This window comes from Diabrotica virgifera, chromosome 7 (genome assembly GCF_917563875.1).
Source record: "Diabrotica virgifera virgifera chromosome 7, PGI_DIABVI_V3a".
Classification (NCBI taxonomy): Eukaryota; Metazoa; Arthropoda; class Insecta; order Coleoptera; family Chrysomelidae; genus Diabrotica; species Diabrotica virgifera.
In genome coordinates this window covers 37413864-37441115 of record NC_065449.1, presented here as the reverse complement: position 1 = coordinate 37441115, position 27252 = coordinate 37413864, and the positions used below count along the sequence as shown (strand labels likewise).

At 31.6% G+C, this 27252-nt stretch overlaps 1 protein-coding gene across 2 annotated transcripts in view; it reads left to right on the top strand.

Annotated features, from left to right (window-relative positions):
* The window catches only part of LOC114331525 (netrin-1-like), a 330627-nt gene extending 306024 nt beyond the window's left edge, over positions 1-24603 (top strand). For both annotated transcript variants that reach the window (XM_028281119.2, XM_028281118.2), the window contains one exon: positions 9281-24603. In XM_028281119.2, coding sequence (XP_028136920.1) covers positions 9281-9437 — 157 coding nt within the window. In that variant the 3' untranslated portion in view covers positions 9438-24603. The remainder of the gene's footprint in view (positions 1-9280) is intronic.
* Positions 24604-27252: the final 2649 nt, after the last annotated feature.

The window sequence follows — 27252 nt, the reverse complement described above, 5'->3', positions numbered from 1 at the left end:
TGTTGGTTAGCTAGTAATTGACCAGGCGGTATCCTATTTTTGCTTATGACATACGGAGCAGAAACTCTCACGTTCACAAAAACAACACCACTAAAAATGCGAGTGGCACAAAGGCGCATGGAAAGATCGATTCTCGGCGTGAAAAAAAAACAAAATAAGGAACCAAGACCTAAGGAAAAGAACAAGTATCACTGATGTCGTCGAACGTATAGCCAAGCTGAAATGGAATTGGGCAGGTCACAAAAAAGCGACACTAAAAGATTCAACATGGACCTGAAAACTAATTGACTGGCGTCCAATAGAAGACAAACGCAGCAGAGGACGACCACCAACACGCTAGATGGACGATATTAAACGATATGTCAAAGAAATGGCAACAAAACGCACAGAACGGAGAGTGGCGAAAAATGGGAGAGACCTATGTCCAGCAGTGAACAGAAGAGGTTGCATGTTGATGATATGTAGATAATTATTGGTGAATTTCTGAGAGATATTTTTTTCAAAACATTTTTAACATCCCATTTATTTACAATGTGCAATAATTATCACAATAAGTAAATTGTTTAATTAAATAATGATTCTGTTGCTGTTAGTTCTCGAGATATTTCTAATAGACGGTTGATCTGCCTCACCCTGTTTATGTATAAAACCAAAGTTCCTTTAGCTCATTGATATAATATCCTTCAGATAAATAGAAGAATACAAAAATAAATGCCAGCTCAACATAAATAAATAATTTAGTAAGTATTTCGTACAAAGGATATAAAGCTTTTGGCAGCATTGTAACGTTTTCAACACATTGTCCTAAGTATAAATTAAGACACGCAAAGATTTCAATCACTAAATGTCTCGTTACACTCGACTTAAAACTTAAATGGACAAATTATGAAAATCCGTAGGTGTGACTTTATAGTTTATTGTTATCTTTATTGGTTATTGTATTGTGTTGTGACAGAATTATCCTTGCAGACGCATCGTTTAACACTACCTATATTTTATTGATTATAATATAGTGTATTTAAATAAAATTATTTATGGTTTTAGTACCTCTACACAAGAAGTATGATTTATCTCGATTAGTCAATTATTTGTTGTAAATGACATTGATATTGAGATACGACACATTTTTTAAGGCTGTAAAAGATGACAAAATAAAAATAATTGCTGTGTGTGAGAGAGAGATGGATAGAGAGAGAGAGAAAGAGAGAAAAATCATGGCATCAGACAAAATGTATTTGCCACAAAACATGGAAATTATTATTTATTTGAAATGTTTTCATATTGTCTATTAAAAAAAATTAGTGCAAATTCTAAAGACAAAAAACAGATAAAAAACACTTACGAATAATAACAAACCTTAGATAACGAACCCAGTCCATAAATTTAAATCAGGAGAGGAGTTACGCAGGGAGATATTATGTATCCCTTACTCTTTAATGTATATTATAGCGAAGCCATTTTTTAAGAAGCATTACTATCTTAAAGTGAAGGAATAATAATAATTAACGGAAGATCTATTAGCAATGTCAATGTAAATGACACCGTGATTATGGCAAGATCTGCTGAACAACTCCAATTACTACTATAAAAAACAAACAGTTTCTGTGAAGAAATATGTACCAAAAATGAATATAAAAAAGACATGACAAAGAAAAGACAAATACATGATAATAACTAAGAAAACAAACATACAAACAAGCATACATTTTATGAATATTTTAAACAACCATACTGAAAATTATTATGTCTAAACCATACACCTACTCTACAGATAGATTATATAAGGATAGTAATATATTTGACTTAAAACAGTTATACTTTCTTTGTGTGTCTTTAAAATATCACACCATGAAAACCGACAGCAATTTACCATCACATGAGCATGATACAAGAGGCAAACACCTTTATATGATTCCGAAAATGACAAAGTCCTTCTGTCAAAGAAGTTTTCTATTTCTAGCCCCAAAAATATATAATCATATCCCCAGTGATATCAAAAATACTAAGAATGTTCTTCTATTTAAAAAGAAATTAAAATCATTTCTGATGGAACAAACAAGAAATTTTTGTGACATCATTATAGTAGCCTTAATTTACATACATTAAAAAACAAAAAAATAAATGAAACTCTAGAGTCACTACCAATTTTTATACCTATATTTCAAATTTTATATTGTTTTAAACTGATTTATTTTGCTTATTATTTTTATCGTATTTAATAAAATATGCGTATATACACAATTCTTCAAAAATATTACTAACTAATGGAGCCATACATAATTGTTTAAAAAAAAATTAATTATTCGTGCTTTATTGTTAAACTAAGTATTTATTTTATTGTTTTCATTATATTATTTATTCTACGTATCATATTTACTAAAACATAACTGTGTATTTACAATTAAAAAAAACGTACCTATCTATTTATTGTATTATATTATATTGTATTATGTTGCTATTTATGTTATTTATGTTATTTACGTTAATATGTTATTATTTATTATTTTATATCCTATTTACCGAAACAGGTGTATCCACACCTCTCGGAGACCTTCGGGTTAATTTATTCACTTTAGCTGTAAATATCTAAAAAGATTGTACCTATTATTGTTGAATAAATTATTATTATTATTATACATTTGGGAAATCTACCGATAGAAAGGGTTGACAAATACAAATACCTAGAAACCTGGATTTCAGAGAAAAATGATCAAACAACAGAAATAAAGACCAAGATAGAAATAGCAATAAATGCGTCTGTAAAAATGAAAACAATTCTCTGCAACAAACACCTTAGTTTGTAACGGACCAAGTAGTCACTTCATGTGGTAATGTGCTGGTCCTAACACCAGAATAACCCAAGGACCTCGTTGCTCAGAGTCGGGAGCGTAAAAAGGGGGTACGAATTCAGATATTGAATAAGGTAGCTGGGAGATAGAGATTAGACTAAAACAAAACAAACAAAACGGAATACATATGACTAGAAGTTGGGCGCCGTTTAAATTTTTACCATTAAATTTATAAAGGAAATACATAAATATAAAAAAACATACATGTAAAAACAGTCACAAAAAATATATACATAAAAATAAGGAATTTATACTGGACTTCATAAAAAATAGTAAATTAAAACAAAAACTTTATTTATGATACTCAATAATTTATATACAATGTATATATAACAGCATTTCAAAAGGTTTAATCCCCGCGACGTTATTAAAAAAACAAATTTTAAATAAATTAGAACAATTATCAAATGTCATTTTAGAGGGCAGTTAAATTGAAGTTTGAATTTATCAATACATTTGTCGAAAACATACATAAAAATAAAAGTAATGAGATTTTAAACAGGTTTATATTATTTTGGTAACAACCACGTTTTTGCCATTGAAAATAGTAACATTTGATAAACAAATTAAATATCTCATAAACTATTAAATATTTTTTAACCAATATATATAGCTTAATAGTGGTAACATAGCGCAACTTGTCCTATTAAATAAGATAGTTTATAATACTTATTTAAAACGCAAACAATATTTTTTTGCAAATTTGATTTTTATATTTTATATATAATTATTTAAATAGGGAGTCAAATTTAATTTAGTAAGTCTTAGGTGAAAGATTTTTGTCCTTCAGCTTTGTAGAAAAAAAACCCTAAAGACCTTCATTAAAATGTAAATTACCTCAGAAGTTAAAAAAATAAATATTGTGTAAAAATGACCACTTTTTTATATATTTGAACAATACTTTCTTGAAAATATCTATTGTACTCACCTAAACTTTGATATAAAATTTGTCCCAACCTGTACGAATTTACATTTGGATTTACATGTATTGTAATCTTATTTTACTAGACTACAAATAAATTAGAAATAAATCAACAATTATTACTGAAAGAACACAAAAGATTTTCCTGAACTATTATTAGACAGAAGGTATGCAAAAGATGCCGCAAAAATTATTTAGAGACATAACAGGACAAAAAGATATTCTCTAAATATATGACATGGATTCTAAGAACTGAAATAGGAAGAGTTCTTACTTCTCAGAGACAGTAAAACTATAGTTAACGGTAGAGATAACTAGGTAATTCACTTTATGTACATGTACATATTATTTACATGTAGATATGACAGACTGGAAAGTATCTAAAGAAAATATATATTTATATTTGCATATCGTACTCAAGAAAATCATTTAATAGATTGGTGTTACGACAAAATAAAATTTGCATTATAAAATAAAGCTGAAAAAAAGCTCTTGTTTCTTCAAACGTCAGAAGATTCATTTGAATTTATGCTAGAAAAAAAATTGGCAATGGCATTATACACTAGAAAAAATTATTTGAATTATACGAACTTTTAACAAATCATAAATTTTATTACCAGAGTTCAAAAATTGTACAATACCTAATTCAGGCATTGTGAAAAATACTAAAACAGATGATAAATTCACTCCCAAGAAAAATCGCAATATCCCAATGATTTTTTTGCCAAAATTTTATTTAATTTCTTGTTAGTAAGTTCTTCTAGGAGTGATTTGGGGTGGGTTAAAAGGGAATGAAAAAAGTATTTTTTAATAATTTCATCCATCGTCAGGATTTAGCATTTAATATTTTAATGTAAGACATTTAGTCGACATTTTAAGGGTTTTAACCCATGTTTTTTTAACCCCCTCTGTGACTCAGTGGTAAGAGCGCCTACCTTTGAATCGAAAGGTCCGAATGGTCGTGAGTTCGAATCTCACCAGGGTCAGGAATTTTTCGTTTATTATAAATTAAGAAATGAAGATAGTGTCTGTCCTTGTGGGATCGGTACTCACCGAAGGGACCGCAGACGTTCGGATACAACTAGCGTCTCTTTAGGCTACGGCTCCACGGGCTGGAAATTGACGCTAGCAGTAGCCGCAAAATGAACTTAAGGTTCCGCAGAACGGAATAGGAATAGCCGAACTGTACCGACTACAGGACTTGTGCGTAGTCGGTTCAGTTCGGCTATTCCTATTCCGTTCCGTGGAACCGTAAGTTCGTTTTACGCCTACTGCTAGCGTGAATTTCTCGCCCGTGGAGCCTTAGCCTTACAAAGACAATGACGCCGACTTTGCAAAGTAACAAGACACTTACTCAACACACACACTACACATGACACTAAGTACCTCATGTTGTGACTGGCTGAATGACATAAAGTCCATGCCATTATATACAGGGTGATTGATTAGTAGGGTAAAGCTCAATAGCTCCGCTATAGTAATAGATAGCAATAAAAGTTAATAACAAAAATTTTAGCCACCTTTGAGCTTCACATTTTAAAATTAATTAGAATGTTACAGGATGTTAGATAACACAGTGGCAGACCTAACTTATGTTTTTTTAAATGGAACACCCTATATTTTATTTTATATTCGAAATCCTGTTAACTTCTCCATCACAAAAATATAAAGGTTTGTAATGTTATACAGGGTAATTACAAAGTTATAACCAATTTTGTATGAAAATCGTAACAAGTTCAACTCCCTGTATAAATAAAAATAAGCACAACAGCAATGGTTTATTAATGCCATATTTTTTTATTTATTGTCAAAATTTTTAAGAATTATTGATATTGCTAATTTTCTTTATATCAAATACAGGGTGAGTCAAAACGCAAGTACATTATTTTCTCAGTAATGTTAAATGGAACACCCTGTATTTTATATCACTATTGAAGACTAGCATTACCATACTTTAATGTTTATATAACGTTCCCTATGTCTAAATTTATTAGTTTTCGAGATATTTTCATTTTCAGGGCAAATTATTTTAGGTGTTTAAATTTATCTAAATTTTAAGTAGGCCATGACTGAATTGACAATTGAAGATTACCGATTATCAATCCGGTAATCAATGTAACACTGTAGCAAATAAAGAAATAAAAATAATTTATTAGTAATACATTTTACAAACAAAAACACAACCACTACATGCAACATTTTTGAAACAAGTAAAAACTACCTTTTTATGTAAATGCAACAAATAAACAAAGAAAATTAGTAATAAATTTTACAAAAAAACACACAAACACAAAATACAATATTTTGTGAAAACAATTAAACACTACTTTTGTATGTAAATGTAACAATGTAACAAATAAAGAACGAAACATAATTTATCAGTAATACATTTTGCAAAAAAACATGTTGGAAAAAATTAGAAGCTACTTTTAATAAAATATTTTTAATATTTAATTACATAAAGTGTTCAAAATTATCTCCTAACACATTTATGTACGCCTAAAAACATCATTGAATGAGCTACTTACTCTACGGAACATTTGTAAATTAACACATCGAAATACATTTTATATTCTATTTTTCATCTCATCCCTTGTTGTTGGAGGTATTTTATAAACTTCATTATTAACGTAACCCCAAAAAAATCAGTCCAGTTTATTAAATTCTGGTGATTTGGGTGGCCACGCTACTGGTCCATTGAAAAATGAAAATATCTCGAAAACTAATAAATTTAGACATAGGGAACGTTACATAAACATTAAAGTATGGTAATGGTACTCTTCAATAGTGATATCAAATACAGGGTGTTCCATTTTAAATTACTGAGAAAATAATGTACTTGCGTTTTGACTCACCCTGTATTTGATATAAAGAAAATTAGCAATATCGACCATTCTTGAAAATTTTGACAATACGTTAAAAATATAGCATTAATAAACCATTGTTGTTTTGCTTATTTTTATTTATACAGGGAGTTGAACTTGTTACGATTTTCATATAAAATTGGTTATAACTTTGTAAATACCCTGTATAACATAAAACATAACACACCTTTATATTTTTGTGATGGGGAAGTTAACATGATTTCGAATTTAAAATAAAATATAGGGTGTTCCATTTAAAAAAACGTAAGTTTGGTCTGCCACTGTGTTATCGAACATCCTGTAACATTCTAACTAATTTTGTAATATGAAGCTCAAAGGTGGCTAAAATTTTTGTTATTAACTTTTATTGCTATCTATTACTATAGCGGAGCTATTGAGTTTTACCCTACTAATCAATCACCCTGTATAAAAAAGCCATGTATTTTTGGTGGCTTAGCATGTACTATGTAGAGCTTGCAAAGAACACTGATGATGCTCTCTTTAGAGCGAAAACGTTCTGTTTTGTATTTGTAGCCCTTTTTTGGGGTTTTTTAAAATAAATATACCTTTTACGCAGAAGATTTTTCTTCAATTTTTGTAATTAATGGTATACAGCCAGCTACAGGAAATTCTGCCTTGTGTATTTTTTAATATTCATCGTATCAAAAAATTTCAAATAGAAAAGTTGTAGATAATATAAAAATCTACAAGTTTATAGCTATATAACAAGTTTTTGGAGTTCATTAAAAAGAAGATGTTTTAATAAAGCAGATGATATCCAGCAGAAATAAAAAAAGAAAACTTGACCATGGAACTTTTGAAAGGAGTGTTTTTTGAAAATACACGAATATTCCAGAAACCTCTGGATTTTTTTCCAAAACAATTATACTAATTATGAACACTTTAAGATATATTTCCACCAAGCCTTATCAAAGTTACCGAACTTTTACAGAAATTTAAAATAAAAATACAAAAACATCCAAAAGAAGACAATGTTCTTTATTTTTCTCGGTATTTTTGAGGTAATGTGTAGATTTTTACTTTTTCTATAACTCTCGCATTTAAGATTTTTTAATAGGATATAAATTATCAGTAGTAATTGCACAAGAGCTCTAAAATTATCAAATTTTTCCCGAGTGACACTTTGACAGTTTTAATTTCAGGGCCCGAAGGGGAGTGAAATTATGTCAAAGTGTCACGAGGGCAAAAATTCGATAATAATTTTAGAGATCGAGTGCAATTTGTTGCGATTATCTCATGAATAAAACTGTTCAAAACCCAAATTTTACTGTAATTTATTTATGTAAGTACAAATTAGTACAATTAAACACACAGTTGTAATAAATATTTGACGGTTGAAAGTCACCCCTTATATAATTTTTAAAACATTAATTGTCATTAATGTCACTGAATGTATTTCTTCGTAGTAACGAAGGCCATCTGACGTAATATAATTGACGACGGGATATTATCAAAAATTATCGGGTATAATATCACAAGAGAGTGAGAATAACTTGAAAATAATGCGACAGTTTTTCGAAAGCCCTGCGGGCTCTCGTGTCTATTGTCCAATGACAACAAATTTGAGTAAAAATGAAGCATTATTTATTTTCTTAAAGACTAAGTTTTCACTCTAATGGCATATAAAACAACATAATGCTATTCTACATCCCACCAGAATGAAAACAATGGGAACCTTCTCTGGTTACACCTCCGAGGCTTCTACAATTTGCAAGCCATACGGATGCTGAGACTAAGGAAGATGAGGGAATTCTACAATTTACAATTCACGTCCCATCTGCTCAGCGCGGTAAAGTTCCAACGAGAATGGTTCCCTTCATACTCCACACAGAGTAAATGTAACTCAAAAATGAATAACCATTTTCAATTTCGTTGCCAAACGAAAACACAGCCGAACCATATTCTAGTCCAATCAGAGAGTGCTGCAAGCACCCCTACCGGTTTCGAAACTTATTAGTCTCTCATCAGGAGGCACATATGCTTTTTTTTGTAACGTCTTGCGTCACTGCGAACATAATGCAAAAAGTTGCAAGTCTCTAGGTGCTGTAGAAATCGATTTAAAAGGCAGACTTGTTGATTTTTGATTCAGAGTTGAGACTGCGTAGCTACACTGATGAAGCATAAGATGCAGAAATAGCTATCTGTAGATGGTGGTCCAACTCTGAATCAAATTAAAACAAAAACTGCCTTTCCCCTTTGTTCTTCTTTACTCAGGTTTTTTGAGTACTCGAAACTGCCTTTCGGCATTTTTCCTAGACGAAAAGAGAGTATATACGTGACCGTCGTCCTTTCTACTTTCTTCTATATTCGTCGTCGTCGTGCTTATAAATTGTTAAGACCGGAGATTCAGGATGTTACCAGAAAGCAGTTTCTTTCGACGAAAAGTCTTGGATTTAAAATATTGTTTATTATTTTACTTCAATTATTTTAATTGTTTTATTACAGTATTTTTTCTTCGATTTATTTTTTCCTAAATGCCCTGGTGTATGTAATGATTCAATGGTGTAAGAAATTGCATCCTAATGTTCCACTTCCAATACAAAGAACAAGGAAGTAGCTTTTTTCTAGTTATTTTGGTTAATTGATTCCCTATCTAATGTATTAATCACTGATTTATGTTTTAGGTCATACCTATTCTTAGGAAGAGAACGGGATGACTCACCTGGTGGCATAGTTACAGGAAGCTTGGGAGTAACCCAGCGGTCCATCGTCATCGAATGGAAGGACGAATGGGATCAACGAATGCGCCGATTCCGTCGCAGAGCTCGTAAATGCAAATAAGCTGAGGGAATCACAACAGCAAACTAACGATCATAAATAATTTAAGTTACAACCTGAGAGTTATATCGACTGAAAGTAAGAAAGCTTGAAATTTTATAATAAAAGTTTTGGTTCATTTGGTCAGAATATGATTAAAAGTTTAAGACATTTTTTTCTACATTGTGAAAAGATCGAAGCATAAAAATCAAAAAGGTAATTAATGACTTATACAACCAGCGAAGAATCAATGCACCTGTGGCAGATTTTTTTTTGTTTTTGTGGCAGGTTTTGTTTCTCAAGCTTTTTAATTCAGTATTTAAAAGACAAATTCACAATCATTGCATGTTGCTTGTTCTGTTACATTCATGCTTAATATTTTTGTTCCAAAATCTGTGCAGGTTATTTAGGAAATTTCATATTCATCTTTAACAAAAATCATCTCAAATATTTCTACAGTCCTTTTAAAAATTTTCTTACGAGTCCCAACATTTCGTTGCATCAATAAAAGTTGCATTTCTTATGTTCTTTAAATGTACCCGTTCTTTAAACTTCTGCTCTATCCTCTTCGATCTAAGTACATCTGGTCATCCAAGTTTCTCTCTCGCTCATTGCCTTCTGAATGCCTTCTTATATAATATTGAAAGATGAGCGTTTAAGAGGTATTTTCGCAATGTCTACTTGGCAAAACTTTCAGCTACCATTTAATCATGATCAGAATTGGTTAATTTAATATTGATTGAGAGAAGTAATTAGTCCAGAAAGCCACTGCGCACCGCTAGGAAAAATATTCCGATTCGGATTTTTTGCACAATCTTACTCAAAAAGGACCCCTTTTAAAAAATTTGCATGTTGCCAGGACCAAAAGTGGGTCAAAAATTTTTTAAACGTTTTTTTTTTTGTTTTTTTTTCCTCAAATTATTTTTTTTGCATGGAACAAAGTTTTTTAGGTTTTTTGGATCATTCCAAACAGAAAAGGTCTTTAGTGACTTTTCCCTAAAAATGATAGTTTTTGACATATAAGCGATTAAAAATTGAAAAATTGCGAAATCGGCCATTTTTAACCCTCAAAATCTATGTGAAAAACTGAAAATTTGAATGTTGCCAAGGTAAGTAGATATTCTTTAAACATCGATTGATGAAGTCCCGAAGCGTTTTTTGCAATACAATATTCAAAACTCCTTTGTTTTTTAATTGCTAATCAAGCGTGCGCAACACTATTTTCCACCGTTGCATGTGTATACATAACAGTATGATGCAAGTGAAAGGTATAAATTCGTTATTTCGTAAACCGGCGACTTTAAGGAAAAATCCCGAAACAGGTCGATTTTTATTTTTAAGTTATGATATTGTGGCATATGGTGTCCTGTATACTGTCCTGTAAATTTTTTGGACACCCTGTATAAATAATTATAAAAATGTTTATATTACTGAATAGAGAATTGAAGAACCTTTCAAATGAGCTAGCACACGATCCCTATTCTCATTTAAAAAAATCATCGATTACGTCATCACGCCCAGGCGGATGACGTCACTAGCCAGATGACCCAGTATACCATATATGCCAGAATATCCTAACTAAAGATAAAAATCGACCTGTTTCGGGAATTTTCCTTAAAGACGCCGGTTTACGAAATAACGAATTTATTCCTTTCATTTGCACCATACTGTATGCACATGCAACGGTGGAAAGTAGTGTCGCGCACGCTTGATTAGCAATTAAAAAACAAAGGAGTTCTGAATATTGTATTGCAAAATACTCTTCGCGATTTTATCAATCAATATTTAAAGAATATCTACTTACCTTGGCAACTTTCAAATTTTTAGCTTTTCACATAGTTTTTGAGGGTTAAAAATGGCCGATTTCGCAATTTTTCAATTTTTAGTCGCTTATATGTCAAAAACTATCAACTTTAGAGGAAAGTCAGTAAAAACCTTTTCTATTTGGAATGATCCAAAAAACCTAAAAAAACCTTGTTCCATACAAAAAAAAAATAATTTTAGGAAAAAAACAAAAAAACACGTTTAAAAAATTTTTGACCCACTTTTAGTCCTGGCAACATGTAAATTTGTTAAAGCGGTCCTTTTTGAGTAAGATTGTGCAAAAAATCCGAATCAGAATATTTTTCCTAGCGGATGCGCAGTGGCTTTCTGGACTAAATTGGAATATTTGATGAAAGGAGATCCTTTTGTAGGCAGGTCCATACCTGGAATTTAGAATATATCATAAAGCAAACGGTCCTATTCAGAATTGTTGGACTTTCTTCAGCAACTGGTGGAGAGTAGCTATGGCAAAGATGTGGTTGTGTCTTACATGTCTAAGCGACATATTTCTTCTTCTTAAAGTATCCTCTCCCCAATGTAGGTTGGCTATTAAAATTACAAACTCCTCTCTGTCTTTAGCTTTTCTTATTAGCTGTTCAAAATTTATCCCTATCCATCCATTGTCAGATGTTTCTTAGACACGATATCTTTTTCCTTCCTAGTTCCCTCTTTCCCTCGATATTTCCGTTCACTCTTAGTTGAACATATTGGTACTTTATATTGTTGAGTATATTTGTACTATTAAAACGTCTTCTTAAAAAATGTTGGTGAATGATTGATTGATTGATTGATTGATTGATTACAAATATATTACAAATCTTGGTTAATATGTAAACTTTTGAAACAAGATGACCAAATGAACTATCAAAACTCACGCTTTTTTACTTTCAGACGCAACAACTTTCGATACACTTTCAAGCAAACCTTGAAGTTGTTTCTATTCCTTAATAATCTTAACATGTCAAAATGTATAATTTAGATGGAAATAGAATCTTTTGATGCTGGTAGGTTAACTGTGATTTATTGATATTTTTCAGTATTTTAACGATTTGAGTTGTGTATATCAATAAGTTTTGTATTTGAACCCGCATACAAATACTTTGCCTTCTTTTTTGAAAATCGCCTTTTATTCTAAATTTTTAGAATTGTGTTAATTTGGGTGCAAAATATCTAAACGGTCAATAATGAAGGTAGTTTTAGATCGTGTTAATGGAATAAGTAACTAAGGTAGATCTGCTGGTATGTTAGAAAAAGCTTTAACACATGTGGTCCATTGTACTGAATGTTAAGATATCACAATTTACAAGCCTCAAAAAAGATCTTAGACATCATGATTGAGTGCTCAAGATATTTTTTACAAGTTTCCTTACAATTTTCTAAATCTTAATTTTGCTGATAAAATTGCAATTTATTTTCTTATCGTTTTGTAACTATTTTTGTAATACTTTTGGTAGTTTATAATAGATATTTTAAATGGCAAAATTTTCTGTTTATTAATCAAATTTAGATCAATTAAGTTAGAATATAAGTAGATACATAGATAATTTATAATAATACCAATCAGAATAGACAGATTAAATATGCTTTTTCTCATGAACATCTTTCAGTGCGTCAGTTTTTCGATTTCATTCTAACGCATTAAATTGTATGTGACAGAAAAAAACGCACGTCGGTGATTACATTTCATCGGTGACATTTATAACATTTATTCTAGTTGTCAATAGATGGCGCTATAATCGAAAAAAAATTATTTACGAATCATTTAATATATCTGCGAATATAATCTGTACAATTTATAAGACTATACAAATCAAAGAAAACACCATTTTATAAATGTAATAAACACAATTGATTTGTTTTTATGCCAAATTGCAAATAAAATATGACAACTGTCAGATTTAACTAAAATGTCATGTCACTAATATGTATATTATCACGGACTTACCTTTTTTCCTATCATTTGTGACGCACTGAAAATTGCTCATGAAAAGAAGCATATAAATATTGCGTGTGTCATAGGTTTTTTTTAAGATAGATTAAACATTGGGAAATTTAAACAAGGATTAACTTTGTTCAAGTATTCTTTTCACATTATTTTTATAAGATATTGTAAGACTGAGATGCTGCAAATAAATATATGTAGAAAGATCTTAATTTTTTGCAAACGATGCGTTAATTTTAACTTTGATTTAGGTTTTGCTCGAATAGCAAGAGAACACCCAGTAGGTAGGTACTAATAAGAGACCGATTTCAAAAAACAAAAAATATGTTATGATCTACCTTATTAACTTATTATCCTTATTTGAAGACGATAAAATATTCCAAGCACTGAAAAAAAAATTAAAACCTAGATAATTAAGGCAAGCTTTTCGATATACACTATGATTAGATGCAATCAAAATGTGCCTTATAAAGCAATCATCATTAATGGACATAACGAACCCATAACTAATGAAAATCTGAGGACGGAATCTCGATGATTCGGTGATGTTTTACCGTAATCACATTATAATATGACCTTAACATTGATGCTGATGATGTACTTAACATGATGATGGTATTAATCGGCGTTTTGATTGTATCTGCATGTGATTGGGATGGAGATTTAGAACGAGTATTCGTGAAAAGTAAACAATGATAATTTACCTACTTTATAAAAATATTGCTACAGCCTTTCAGCGGTTTTTAACATCCCCAATTTTTGAAACTGAGCTTTCAAGTGACGATAAATATCATAATTGTCATTAGAGCAACAAATTAAGTCCAGCTGATGGTAAACAGTCATTTAACTTAAATTATATATTTAATCAAAAGTATTGTTTCCTTGCTATCAATGTAACATGCTTAATACAGTCGGAAAAATGAAAGAATACCCATGAACGATCACATCAATCACTTATTTTGTATTTGCAGTCTTTTTCTATAAATAACAACCGTTTGTTATATAGAAAAAGATAGCAAATACAAAATAAGTGATTGATGCGATCGTTCATGGGTATTCTTTCATTTTTCCGACTGTACCTTTATGTAATAACAAATTTTGATGGCCCACTAATAAGAACACGTAAGACACAAGGGAAGTGTGGCATAATAGAAAATGGTGGTCCTGTGGAGACGGCATGGGAAGAAGAAAATTTAATAAAATAGACACATTATACTTGTAAAAAGAAAGACATAGGTAAACACCATAGTATTCACTGACAAGCATTATAGGATACATACCAATTATTTAATAATTTTTGCTCTATTTTCGGAAAAGATATTCGTCAAATTTTAAGAATTACAATCCGACAAGTTTAAAAATTTAAAGGTGGATATCTCTGGAATTGTGCACGGTGACATCTTTAAACAGAGCAATTTTAATGGAAATGTTGAAGAAGTTTTAAGAGATTCGAACCACTGTCACCCTAAAGATAACAACCTGTTCTCCTGTTAACCTTTTAGGTATATTTATAAAACAGCTGAGTTTGAAGAATAAGTTATGAACTGAATCGATTTCAACCAGATATGCTAACAGGTTTATGATCTACAGACTATGCGTTAAATAGATAAAATTTTTGATGGAAACAAAGAAAGATCTTCAAGTCTACTCTACTATTCTAGTTTCTTCTTCTATCAATGAGTTTTGATGAGAATTAAGCATTTTCTTTACTTTTCATCGTCCATTAAAGTTGGTGAGCACTACATCTAACTCTTCTCTTACAAATAAATGCTGCGATGATTATATTTTGGATACTATGTTATCCCCTATTTTGTGTTGATAAAGATTTATAAATTGATTTATTTTTCAGTATCTTCTTCTTCTGATATTTTGTCCTTTATTTTTGTCTCCTTCCAGATTTCCTTATGTTCTCACGTGTTTTGAAGAAGTCTACGTTTACAGTATAGTTGCATTTAGATATTCCCCTCCATTTTGCTGGTATTTGCTTTATTTGCTTGTTCATTCAACTGATTTGCGTTTCAGGTTCCATTTCTTTGTAATTTTTTAAAATTCAGATGCATTTGCCAGTTATATATTACAGCTTAGCTTATTACAGTACTTAGCTTCCTGAACATATAAAAGAAACAACGCTTAATTTTTGGAGTTGCATTCCACTCCTTCTCTTCTTCTTCTTACATCAAGCGAGATTCAACGTGTCTACGGTACTTGGTTGTAAGACCTTTGCCCTTTTTATTAAACTTCGTCAAGAATTCCTGTACTCTACTGACTATCGTCAGCTCTTGTCTGCTAGGAATGGTTAGGGTTGGTGCCTAAAGTGCTTTTCATTTTTTATTATAAGTCTGGTCAATCCATTGTCAGATATTGTTTATAGCTTCAGTTTCAATGTTCCTTGCAGAATGATACTGCACCCTCAAAGATTCTTCGGGAGACATGTTGCCAGTAAGTTTGTTAATTTGTTCCCTTGGGATACTTTAAGTTTCCATATACCTACATATATCTAGTATCTTATACCAATTTATTTAAGACATCTTTTCATAGTTTCAACGGTGCTGATTATGTTTACAAATATTTTAGCCTGGAAGATAACTACTGTAGCATTCGCTAAATTTAGATGTCTTTTTAAGCACTCCTGATCTTGTTAGGTTCTAGGATCTAAGTTAGATTAGGTTCAAGTCCTTGCACTTGAACCAGGAAGTCTATTATGACTCATTTCTAGGTTAAAGTTGTCTTTTCAGCCTAGTCTCTTTAAGAAAGTCTATTTTGACATTTGGTGATACTCCTGATGATGTGATTTGGTGATACTCTTCAGCCTGACAAAACGTGCAACTCGCACTTTCTATCAGTCAAATTTTGTTCATATACCTCTTGAGTTTACAGTGTCCTGTTAGGAGACCAAAGATAATTCGCAGATCATTCCTATTCATATCTAGCAGATCTTTGGATCTCTTTTTTGAAGATTCATGTATAATAACCTTCGAAAATTTAACATCTATTTGTTCGTACGAGTCGTACGAGTAGTTACATTTCATCTGTTTCACGCAGTTTGATATTGTTCTTTTGGCTGTACTTGCTATCCCAATGACAGGACGTTTTTGATCCTCTCCAAGTAAGTAGTTTCGTTTTTCGTTCCATTCAATAGCAGTATGTCCAGACACCCAGAGTAAACTTACTTTGTTTTTTTTTAGATCAGAATAGAAGCTGAAGACAGTTCCAAAGTAACTAGGAGTCAATTATATTCAATTTAAGTACCTACAATGCTTTCTGGCTATCCGATGTCATTTGTATAGATCTGTCCCTGCAGTTTTTCTTCATTAGTTCCTACAGGCCTATCTCCATAGCATAATTTGCTTGGAAGTTAGTATCATTAGTGATTACTTAGGCTTTTATTAAGGCCTTATCCTTATATTATTTAAACTTATATTTCCTCCGCATAATCCAGCTAATAATACCAGCATTGATCTGCTATTTATATATAAGTTTTTTTGGATAGTTCCTTTTCTATTGGCAAAGACTGTAAGACTTGTACACACTTCTAAGTAGGTCAAAACGGCAAACAGGTGTATGTTCTCAAAAAAATTTTTGATAGTGTGTAAAAAAAGTTTTATTATCAGCTAAGCACTTTCAACACATAACGTGCCATCATCAGAGCTTCCTAAAAGAACATTTAAGATAAGACAACGTAGAATGAAGTAAACACTTCTGTTGTATATAGGTATATTATAAATTTATTAAAAAATTTTTTTAAAATTCATCCACAAGGGAGTGGTTGTACAAAACGTTTTCGGTCAAACTGACCATCCTCAGTGTAAACCTGGAAATAAGTGAACCACTTAGATAGAAATGCAAAAGGGTGAAATTTTGACAGTTAAAAAAAGAAAATGTGGTTACTTACGTCCAGTGTACAAGTAATTGAAACTAGCCACTTGAATAGGTGTAAAACCTCAAAATAACATTATTGCTACATTATGAGCTGTATAGTAATCGACAATAAGTCGATGTATTAAGATTAAAAATGTATCACATGTGGATGTATGTCATCCTTGCTCGGAATTAGCACAAGGTTGTGATCAGGTGAGAGGTTAACAACCAACTGATTAGACAGATTGGTGCCTGAAAATTCATGACAAGATGTCAAAGAAGATAGGTGGATTTCTCAAATGTCAACCGAAAATTTTTGACAATGTGCATTAATATTTAACTTAATTATTCAATTGTGAATATGCAACTATTAAATTTGTTTGATATGAATTCTAAATTGTAAATAAAGGTTAATAAGCTATAATAATATATTCATTAGTGCACCGTAAACAAAAGCAAAATTCTACTCATATGCTGTGACGTCATAGACTGTTTGTCTACTGTATAGGACTGATAATAATTATATTAATTTGAGCAAAGTTATAATGAATGAATATTATTGAAAATTATATAGAAAATTTTTAAAATTTTTTTATCAAAATATGATATTTTAATAGAGTAGCAGCTGTAGAATTGGAAGAAATGCCAATAGGGAATGGTCGGTTGCATATGTTTCAGGGAACCAACGAATATAATGAGAAAATACCAATCTATAGATCTGTAATGTGAATTATTGGAGGTATTAAAGGAAATGATATTAAAAGAGGGAAGTGGAATTGAAAAAATGTATGTACATATCTTAATCAAGAAATCTTCTCTAAAAATATTTTGTTATGACTGAATGTAAAAAGTTTGTCCCATATAGAACTATTGAAAATCTAAATTTAGAAAAATTATTAAAAAAGGTGATAAGGTAAGTTGCCTATGTTCAGTGGACAAATAAATGAAATATAATTACTGTTTTGAAATTAAATTGTGTGAATTGTTAAATGGATAAAGACTGATATTAAATTAGGAAAACTGCGCTGAAAGAAATGTACATGTTTTGATCAAAGAAGAAAATTAATTTTGATTGTAAGCTCTAAATGTAAAAAGAATATGTCACATATTAAACTATTGAAATTCTAGATTGAATATTGTATTGACCAAAGTTGGTATAAAGTAAATTTATTAAATGTTGATAGCTGAGATTTATTTTTTAATTTGAATCTAAATGAAAAATAGAGTGAATCAATTAAAATGTTGGAAATTCAACAAAATTTTTGGTTATTGTCTATATTAGAATGTCATATCCGAAAAGATCAAGGGTTCCATGGTGTGATTTTGATATAATGAGAAAATGATTTTGTTAAGTGAAAATAATTAAAGAATGAGATGGAAGAGATAGAGTCTTGACAGGAGCACAGAGTGAAAAAAACTGGAAGATACTAAAAGAATATTTGATTAGGTATAATGTTTGGGTTTTTTGTTTATTTTGGGTTTGTAGTGGTATGTATAGGAAAGAAGGCCAATGTGAAGGTGAATAAAAATATAGAATTATGGAAATAATTGTCTATGAATGGGGGTGAAATCACGGTTAAGAGAAAGTTGACGGTTAACACAGTTTGGACTTGTCCTTGCGTCCCTGACAATCTCTAAATCCTCATATAGGTCTAAACGAAGGGTATTCTTATCTTGGATGTTATGAATCAAAGTCACACCATCTGGGATGTTAAGGTGGTGTTTGTTGACTTTGAGATGGTGAGAGAAAGCTGATGTATTGTCACGTTTAGTGTGCTCTGCTGCTCTAGTAGATAGTGATCTATAGGTTCTTCCTACATAAGAGGCATCACACCAGGGGTTTACCCTTTTAAAGTTTTATTTAAGATAAGATTTTTTTATAAAAAAAGATTGAAAAACTTACGTCCTCTTATGAAACCTTCATAGAAGAGAAATTGCTAATCGACACAATAAAAAACATGGATACTGGGCAAAAGCCACAGATATCGGGTATAACAACCCCTTAAAATGAATAATTTCACATCTAAATTCTTTTTTATTTTAAAAAGACAACATGGCGAGTCAAACTTGAACTTCTCTTCTAACTATGGTTCTTCTACGTAAACGATCACGAAAGGTAATTTGAAAAGACAATAAAGATTATTTGTAATAAATACCAAAAATTCGCTGGTTATAGATATCCCGAATTAAAAAAAAATAATACCGTACCATACCATAATACAGATGTCTAGATTTCTTTCACCAACATGTTCAACGAAGATAAATACAAATGATTTAGTATTTACGCAAGAAATAGAAGATGTGTGATGGATGAAAACGAGGATATGGCTGCTTAAACTGTTGAGGTATCCTTTTCAATATTTAACAAGTACATTCATTGACACACTCTAAAATAATATAAAGTAGGTAAAACTGTATTTGTTTATTTTCTAACGTCAATTTACATAAATCAATTGCTTTGTAGAAGCTGTTAAAACTGCGTAACAAAATAATACAACTAACTCATATTTCTAGATCTCCTACCCAACATTAAAAATATATTGTAACTCTTCTTTTACGTAATTATTTGTATAATAAATGCACTGTACCAAATGCATTTTTATATTGTATGTTATTATGACATTTTACCTAAGACAATTTGTAATTATTTTTTATTTTGTACATAAAAATTTTCAGATAATCCATTAGTCGTGATTATTGTAATAATTTATTTATTGTGTGTATAACGAGAATATATCGAGTGAATGGTTTAGATTCTTGTATATTTTCCTTCATTTTTTTTTTTGTTAAATCGTTCTGTTTATTTTTTTAATAGAAAAATATACAAGTTGAATACATCTGCAATGTGAAGTGTACTCTTTGATAAATATTATAATTTTGCGACCACTTTGTAACAGTTATGTTGGAATCAAATTGTTTAATATTATTCTTTTGTTCCTTCTGTATCCTAAAAAAGCATTAGGTATTTTATTTTCAGATTAACATGCTTTTCAACTGTTTGCGCAGTAGGTACTTTTCTCTCAATGTCGCTTTCCAGTTATTTCTAAAACATAATTTTTCCGGGCTCTCTGGTGATATTTTCAGTCTATTGGTATATTTCAAATATGTTTTAGTCAGCCTTGGTATAACTTGTTGCCAGTGTTCTTTTATCTCATTGTTGGTTTCCAATTTTGTGCTTGTTTCTGTATTATGTCTTCACCTATTCTGTTTACATTGTTATCCTATGTAAATTATTTAGAGAATATATTCCCAAACATCGTCATATTTCATTTCTCTTTCTCTCTCTCACTCTCTCCCTCTCTCTTTCTCTATCTCTCTATATCTCTCACTCTCTTTCCCTCTCCCTTTCTCTTTGCAACTTCAGAACCCTTCATGTGTATTTGCTGCTTTACGACTTACCTCTACCTACTTCGGTGAATCATATTCTCTCTCCAGTTCAGTTGTGAGAATGTTATCGCTTCATCTGAGTCTAGATCTGCCTGTGGGTTTCCCGTCGATGGGATTTTCTTTCCATATCTGTTTGGCAAGGTTTGGTTGGTTATAGAAAGTTTCCAGTAGCAGATACAGCTACCATCTACTGACACTATGTTGATGTGGATCGGCCACTATTGCATCTACACTTCACTTTCATAGCCTTTCCCTGTCGTCAGTTTACGGCGATTAGCTTTTTTCCATTAATTCGGGAATACGTGAGCTGCCTTTTTTATATTGTATTGCCTTTACTCCCTTATTGTCATGTCTTATTCCAGAGATACAAAGACGTCATTTGCGATGTCTTGTTGATTAGGAGGAAGTTTGATCTAGTATACTATGCCAAGATGATGCAAATACTACAAGAAGCAGGAATTAACAACCAAGATCTTAAAGTATCTGCCCTCGCAGCATTATTGTAAATCGGTGGAATTTTCTTGACTTATAATACCTGCCACAGCTTGGCTAATGATACGCTCTCATACGCCTTTTGAAAATCGATAAATACCATATGTGTGTCTTCATATTGTGTTCCAAGCGCGTTTCTGTTGCTTGCTTTAGACAGAACACATTAGATATTTATACAAGAACGACCAGTACGGAAGACACTGTGATCTTCAGCGTCTTCCCAATAATCTTCAATTTTGCTTTTAATTATCTTCCCGTACATTCTACAAATTGAGTTGGTTATACATACTAAGCCCTCGGTAGTTCTTACAATCCTTTCTGTCGCCTTTATTTTTGTATAAATTGCTGATATATTCAGTTTTCCATTCTGAGGCTCTTCACCTCTTAAAAATCAATTAAAGCCTTCCCATATTTCATAAAGTTGCCGTATTTTTAATTTCTTCAGGTATTATTTGAGTTTCTTCGATGTAGGAAAATCATATTTTTGTAGCCATTATCTTGGAGTTCTGCTCGAAATTCTGACAGCATTTGCTCATAATATTAAACCCATCACTCCGTGGATATTAGAGTTGACCTACTGCGTTCTTCTCTATCTGTTCTTCTTCATGTGCCATATCAGAATTATGAATTATCTGACGTTAGCGATCACCATTGCGAAGGCTTCCCGGTCTTCTGCAACATAAAACATTGTCCTGCATTTGATATCTGATATCAAAAGTTGATATCCATCCACGAACGTTTTTTAACCAAGAAACTTGTTTTCTTTCTACACTTGTAACTCTTTTGCATTTATGGATCAGTTGTAGTATTCTATATCAATTCCCCCTCACTATATGTCCCAGATAAGGCATTTTCCGGTGTTTAATAATCTTTGGCAGTCTCTATCTATGTTGCTCATCCTTAGTACTTCCTCATTAGTTTTTCTTGCTGCTCAAGGTATCTTCACAATCCATCTGTGAATTCACATTTCCATTGCTTAAATTCTGCTATCTTTTTTACTATAGCTCTAATTGTTTTTCAGGCTTTTCTACTTCTTACGATACCCATTTTCTACGTTATCGAAAGCTTTATTCCACATCTTATTTTTAGCTTTAATCTAATTAATGGTATGTTTACATGTTATTTCCTCTGAAAATTACGACATTACCAATGGACTATTTTCCTACACAAAAAGCACATTCTTGCTCAATTATTTGTAGAATGAGCTTCATTGAAGTACAACAAGTATACAACATTTATTATATTGCGTTAAGCTGTTTTATTTGTAAAATAATATTGATTTATAATGAATTGACATTACTAATTTTACATTCTTCCTACCTCAACTTGTATATTTTTCAAACTTTGCTTAAAACATATGAGTGAATGTGATTTGTAAGTTTGTTAGAGATTGTACAGTATTATCATTATATCAGTAAGAAAGCAGTTGTATTCCATATTTATTGTATCATTGAACTAAAAGCTGAAAAAGCCCAATTTTCACCAGCAAAACAGTATCGAATATGATCATTATTTGTGCTTATTAACATATTTTAAAGTAAATGTCTCTAGAAAGTTAAATTGATTTTGAAAATCCGGTGGAAGCTGCAAAGGTGGAGAATGGGCAAGAAGATTGGAATTTTGTAAGCATTTCTTGATTCACAAATTTAAAAAAAATCTATTTTAGTTTGCGTAGATTATTTTGACTTTTATCAATTCAAAAGAAAATCTTTTTACATATATTTAGTAAGTTTAGTAACTCGTATGTAAATCTTTCCAAGCTCCTCCATTGATTCCCAGTACGTCACTAATATCTAATATTATGCAGAATTTTTGGTGCTGGTCACCATTTTATGGTTTCTTTTGCGCTCTGTTTCATACGAGTCGTATGTATATCATTTTTGATTTAAGTATATCCAACATACTGATGAATTTCCTCTTAATGTCTTACAGTACATGTGTCCTTCTATTATCCTAATACTAGAACCAAGGGAAATGTAGGTGCTATATCTGTTAGGTTTCACACATTCTTTGCTGGTCATGATGACCTATATATTATTATTTTTGTCAGTTTTTAATCTGCTACTGCTTACCTTTCTCTACTCGCCTTCTAATCACTGCATTGTCTGCTAAACACTGCACTAATATAGTACTATCCGAATATTTTTAAAGATTATTCCTTTAGGTTACATCTGAAAAGGCGCATGCTCGTTTTTCATAGATATTACTATCACCGTAACCTTAAAGGGATTCAATAGAAATACTTGTGATTTTGCACATCTTTTCAATCTTACTCTTACAGTGATTAACTTCTTTTGCCGAATCCTCGAATTCTCATTTCATATGTATTGATTTATTCGAAAAAGATATTTGCAGAATATTGAATTTATTTACTACTACTAATCCTATTATTCATCAAAAGACTGCATTAACTTGAACATAAAATGAAAAAAGATCGTAGAAATATGCTCTTTTCTAGAATATCGTCCAGAAAAAATTTTAAGAAACAGAACCATAAGGAAAAGAACAATCGCATAGCTTTTGTTTGCCGATTTCCACGATTACCACAAGTATACCTATTGTTAAGAATAATATTATTACAAAAATTAATATCAGGCTCACCAGGCTTCCAGGTCTCACCGGATCAATTTTTACTAAACCGAGCTTTTGACATCCTTTCTAGTATCTTCTTCATGGCTTCCAGGGTCTCAGTCTTCTGATCCTTAAATCTCTTGACTGCACTGTTCTAAATTGGAACGGCAAAAAATTTAACCATCCGCTGGACCTTAGCAGCAATAATGCAGTGAGTAGTGAACTGTATATGAGGTCTGGGGCTCAGGAAATTAAGAACCAGACCCTGAAGAAGACATCAGAGTAGACGTCGAAAGCTTGGTGTAGTGAAAATCGACTCGATTTATCCCGGAAGCCTGGTTATTTTGATATTAAGCTTTGTAATAATTCCCCTCATTCATTTCCTTTTTTATTTCAGTTCCCCAACTGGTCTTCGGTCTTCCTCGTTTCCTTCTTTCTGCGGGTTTAAACACTACTTGAAAAAGCCAAACTTTAAAACGCAGAAGGCCCTGAAGAAGAAGAATATTAAAAATATTGTCAGTGTGCAGTCTTACCAGAAAATGGTTAACCTACAAAATATACATCGAAAGATATTATATTTTATTTAGTTTTTAGACAATACAGAGCCCCATCTACGGTTTTTTTACAGTAACTTACCTTTATCTTTTCGTTGTGTCCGCCAAAAACAACTAAACTTTGGTTGTTTTCAACTTTGTCTTGTACTGCTACTCACCATATTTTTATATTTTGCATCTTATCCTTGGTATTTTGTTATCAGGGACATGGAGTACCTAAGTTTTTTTTATCTTTCAACCACATTTTTAACATTGTTTGTGTTATACGTATACTTAAGCATACCTATATAACAGATAGTAATACCTAATAAGGAATTTGTTTTGTATTGATACGAAGTAAAAAAAACGTCTTGCATTATAATTTGGTTTATTTTATTGTAAATTCCAATCTCAACGTAAAACTATATCTAGTTCCTAGAAATCATTTTAAGAATATAAATGTTTAAAATTAATAGACATCAAAAATAACCCTAGATCTAGTTTATGTGTCGTCAACATATCAATCTGTAATGTGCTTCGAATTTCAGCTAAGTTGAATAAAAAATAAATCTTACATTTAAAACCAATTGTATTTTTCAACCTGATTAATGAGAATGACATAACCAACCGATTAACAAATAAGCTCGATTTCTGCCAACCAATCGAACACGCTGGATTCGAAAACACAGTACCATCAACCACTTATACACTTCACGAACACAGAGAAATATACACAGTACGTACATATTACCATTAGCCAGCGGAAATTCTCAAACTAATAGAGGAAGACAAGATTTATGTTTTGGTGGTCGAAATAATCGACGGCGACGTCATATAATATGTTACCGGCTAAACCCGATTTGCTGGTTTCCTCAAAAGCGGTGCCGACAAACTGCGACCGTAACACTGCGATGAATGACGTCATAAAAAACTGTACCATGAAAAATAATAGCGGTGGTTTCCAAGGACGCGTTGGAAGCCACCGCTTGCTGAGTTTGCACATTCCATTGCAGCAGTGAAGAACCTTAAATTTTTCACCGTAATCTGACGTAATTCATCGCAGTTCTACGGTCGCAGTTTGTCGGTGCCGCTTTCGAGGAAACCAGCGCTTAAGCCAAGCTAGTTTTTCCTAAACGCGATAGGATAAACTAGTAAGGCCTTTATAATATACCTACAAAACCAAAATAAATAGATAAACTGAATAAAATACTCTGTAATTGGAAAATAATCATTTTTATTAAAAGATAATGACTCGTTGTTAAAGTTTATCGACAGTTGGTAATACAAAGAATCATGTTATAAAAAAGAATCAGTGTTTTTGTAAAAGCAATAATTATACCTCAATTGTAAAAATTATATATTTTTCCATGGAGGGTTTTGCTGACACTTATAATTGCGGTTTATCATTACCTTCTTGCCCTTGCATCTGTTTGTGGAACAGTTTTTGTTGCAGCTACATTTGACAAAACCTTGTCCTGATCCAAATTAATCTCTCGTAGCTGCAACCCTTAACGATATTTCAGTAGAGCCTTAGTTTATATATCTACTACCTCTAAAAAAGTTTGAAGGCAAATGTCGAGTTCTGATCTGAAAGAGACAGAGACATTAATACCCGAAAAAGTTAAACAAATTATCTCTAAAATATAGCTATGGGTTGCAGCTATGAGAGATTCAGCTGGATCCGACAAGGTTTCATCAAATGCGGCTGGAAGAACTGTTGCATAAACAGATGCAAGTGCAAAAAGAAAATGATACTCTGCAATTCTGTGTGTCACCAAAACACTCCATGGAAAAATAAATAATAATTTTTATAATTGAGGTATAATTATTGCTTTAATAAAAAAGCACTGATTAGTTTTTATAATATGATTGTTTGTATTACCAATAATTGTTCATTAGTTTTAACGACGAATAATTACCGTTTTAATAAAAATGATTATTTTCTAATTACATAGTATTTTATTCAGTTTATTTATTTATTTTTTCTTTGTAGGTGTACTATATTGTTTTTACTAGGCCGTACTAGTAGTGGGTTCTGCAGTGTCCTTATTAATATCAGAATAAACTAGTTTTGCCTAGGCCAAACTAGTTTATCCTAACGCGTTCAGGACAAACTAGTTTGGCCTAGGCGAAACTAGTTTGTCCTGAAATCGGGTTTGGCCGGTAACATATACAACTGGAATAATACCAAATGAATGGCTTGTATCAACGTTTCTAACCCTTCCAAAAAAAAATAATGCCAAGAGCTGCTCTGACTATCGTACAATAAGTTTGAGGATATGTCACAATGTCACGCACTGAAAATCCTAGATATAGACGTCAGCGATTCATAATTTGGATTCCGTAAAGGCCTATGAACAAGAGAGGCAATATCGCACTTAACGTCCTCTCACAAAGATGTCTAGATATGAATCAAGAACTGTGCGTGTGTTTTATATACCATAATAAGGCTTTTGATAGGGTTAGGCATGACCAACTGATTGAAGTATTAGAAAAAAGAAGATTAAGTATACCTCAGAGATATAAGAATTATTTCAAACTTATACTATGGCCAAAAAGCAGTAGTTAGAATAGGAGACATAACATCAGAAGGAATAGAAATACAAAGAGCTGTTCAACAAGGCTGTATACTTTCAGCAATATTATTTAATAGATACTCGGAAGACATGTTAAGTAAGGCAATAGATGAACTAACCGTAGGCCTTAGAATTAGTGGCATGATCATAAATAACCTGAGATACGCATGATACAGTTCTCTTGTGAACCGCGGTAAGTGAATAATATGGACTATCGCTGAACATGACCAAGACGAAACATATGATAACAAAGACAACTCAAGACATTCGTGAGATATATGTAGAGAATCAACATATTGAAAGAGCAGGAGAATTCAAATATCTATAGTTACAACCATTAATAAAAACAATGACAGCTCTCAAGAAATACGAATCAGAATCGAACAGGTCAGAAGCACATTTACAAGAATGAAGAGGCTCCTCTGCTGTCGAAACTTAAACCTTGAGTTAAAAATACGCCTGTTAAGGTGCTATGTGCTATCCGTATTATACTACTGGATGGAATCGTGGAGGCATTTAAGATGTGGATCTACTAAAGAATACTAAAGACCTCATGGGTATATAGAATAACCAACGTAGAGGTAATGAGACGTATGCATAAGGAAAAAGAAGTACTTCTAACAATTAGAAGAAAACTGAGATATATGGGACATGTG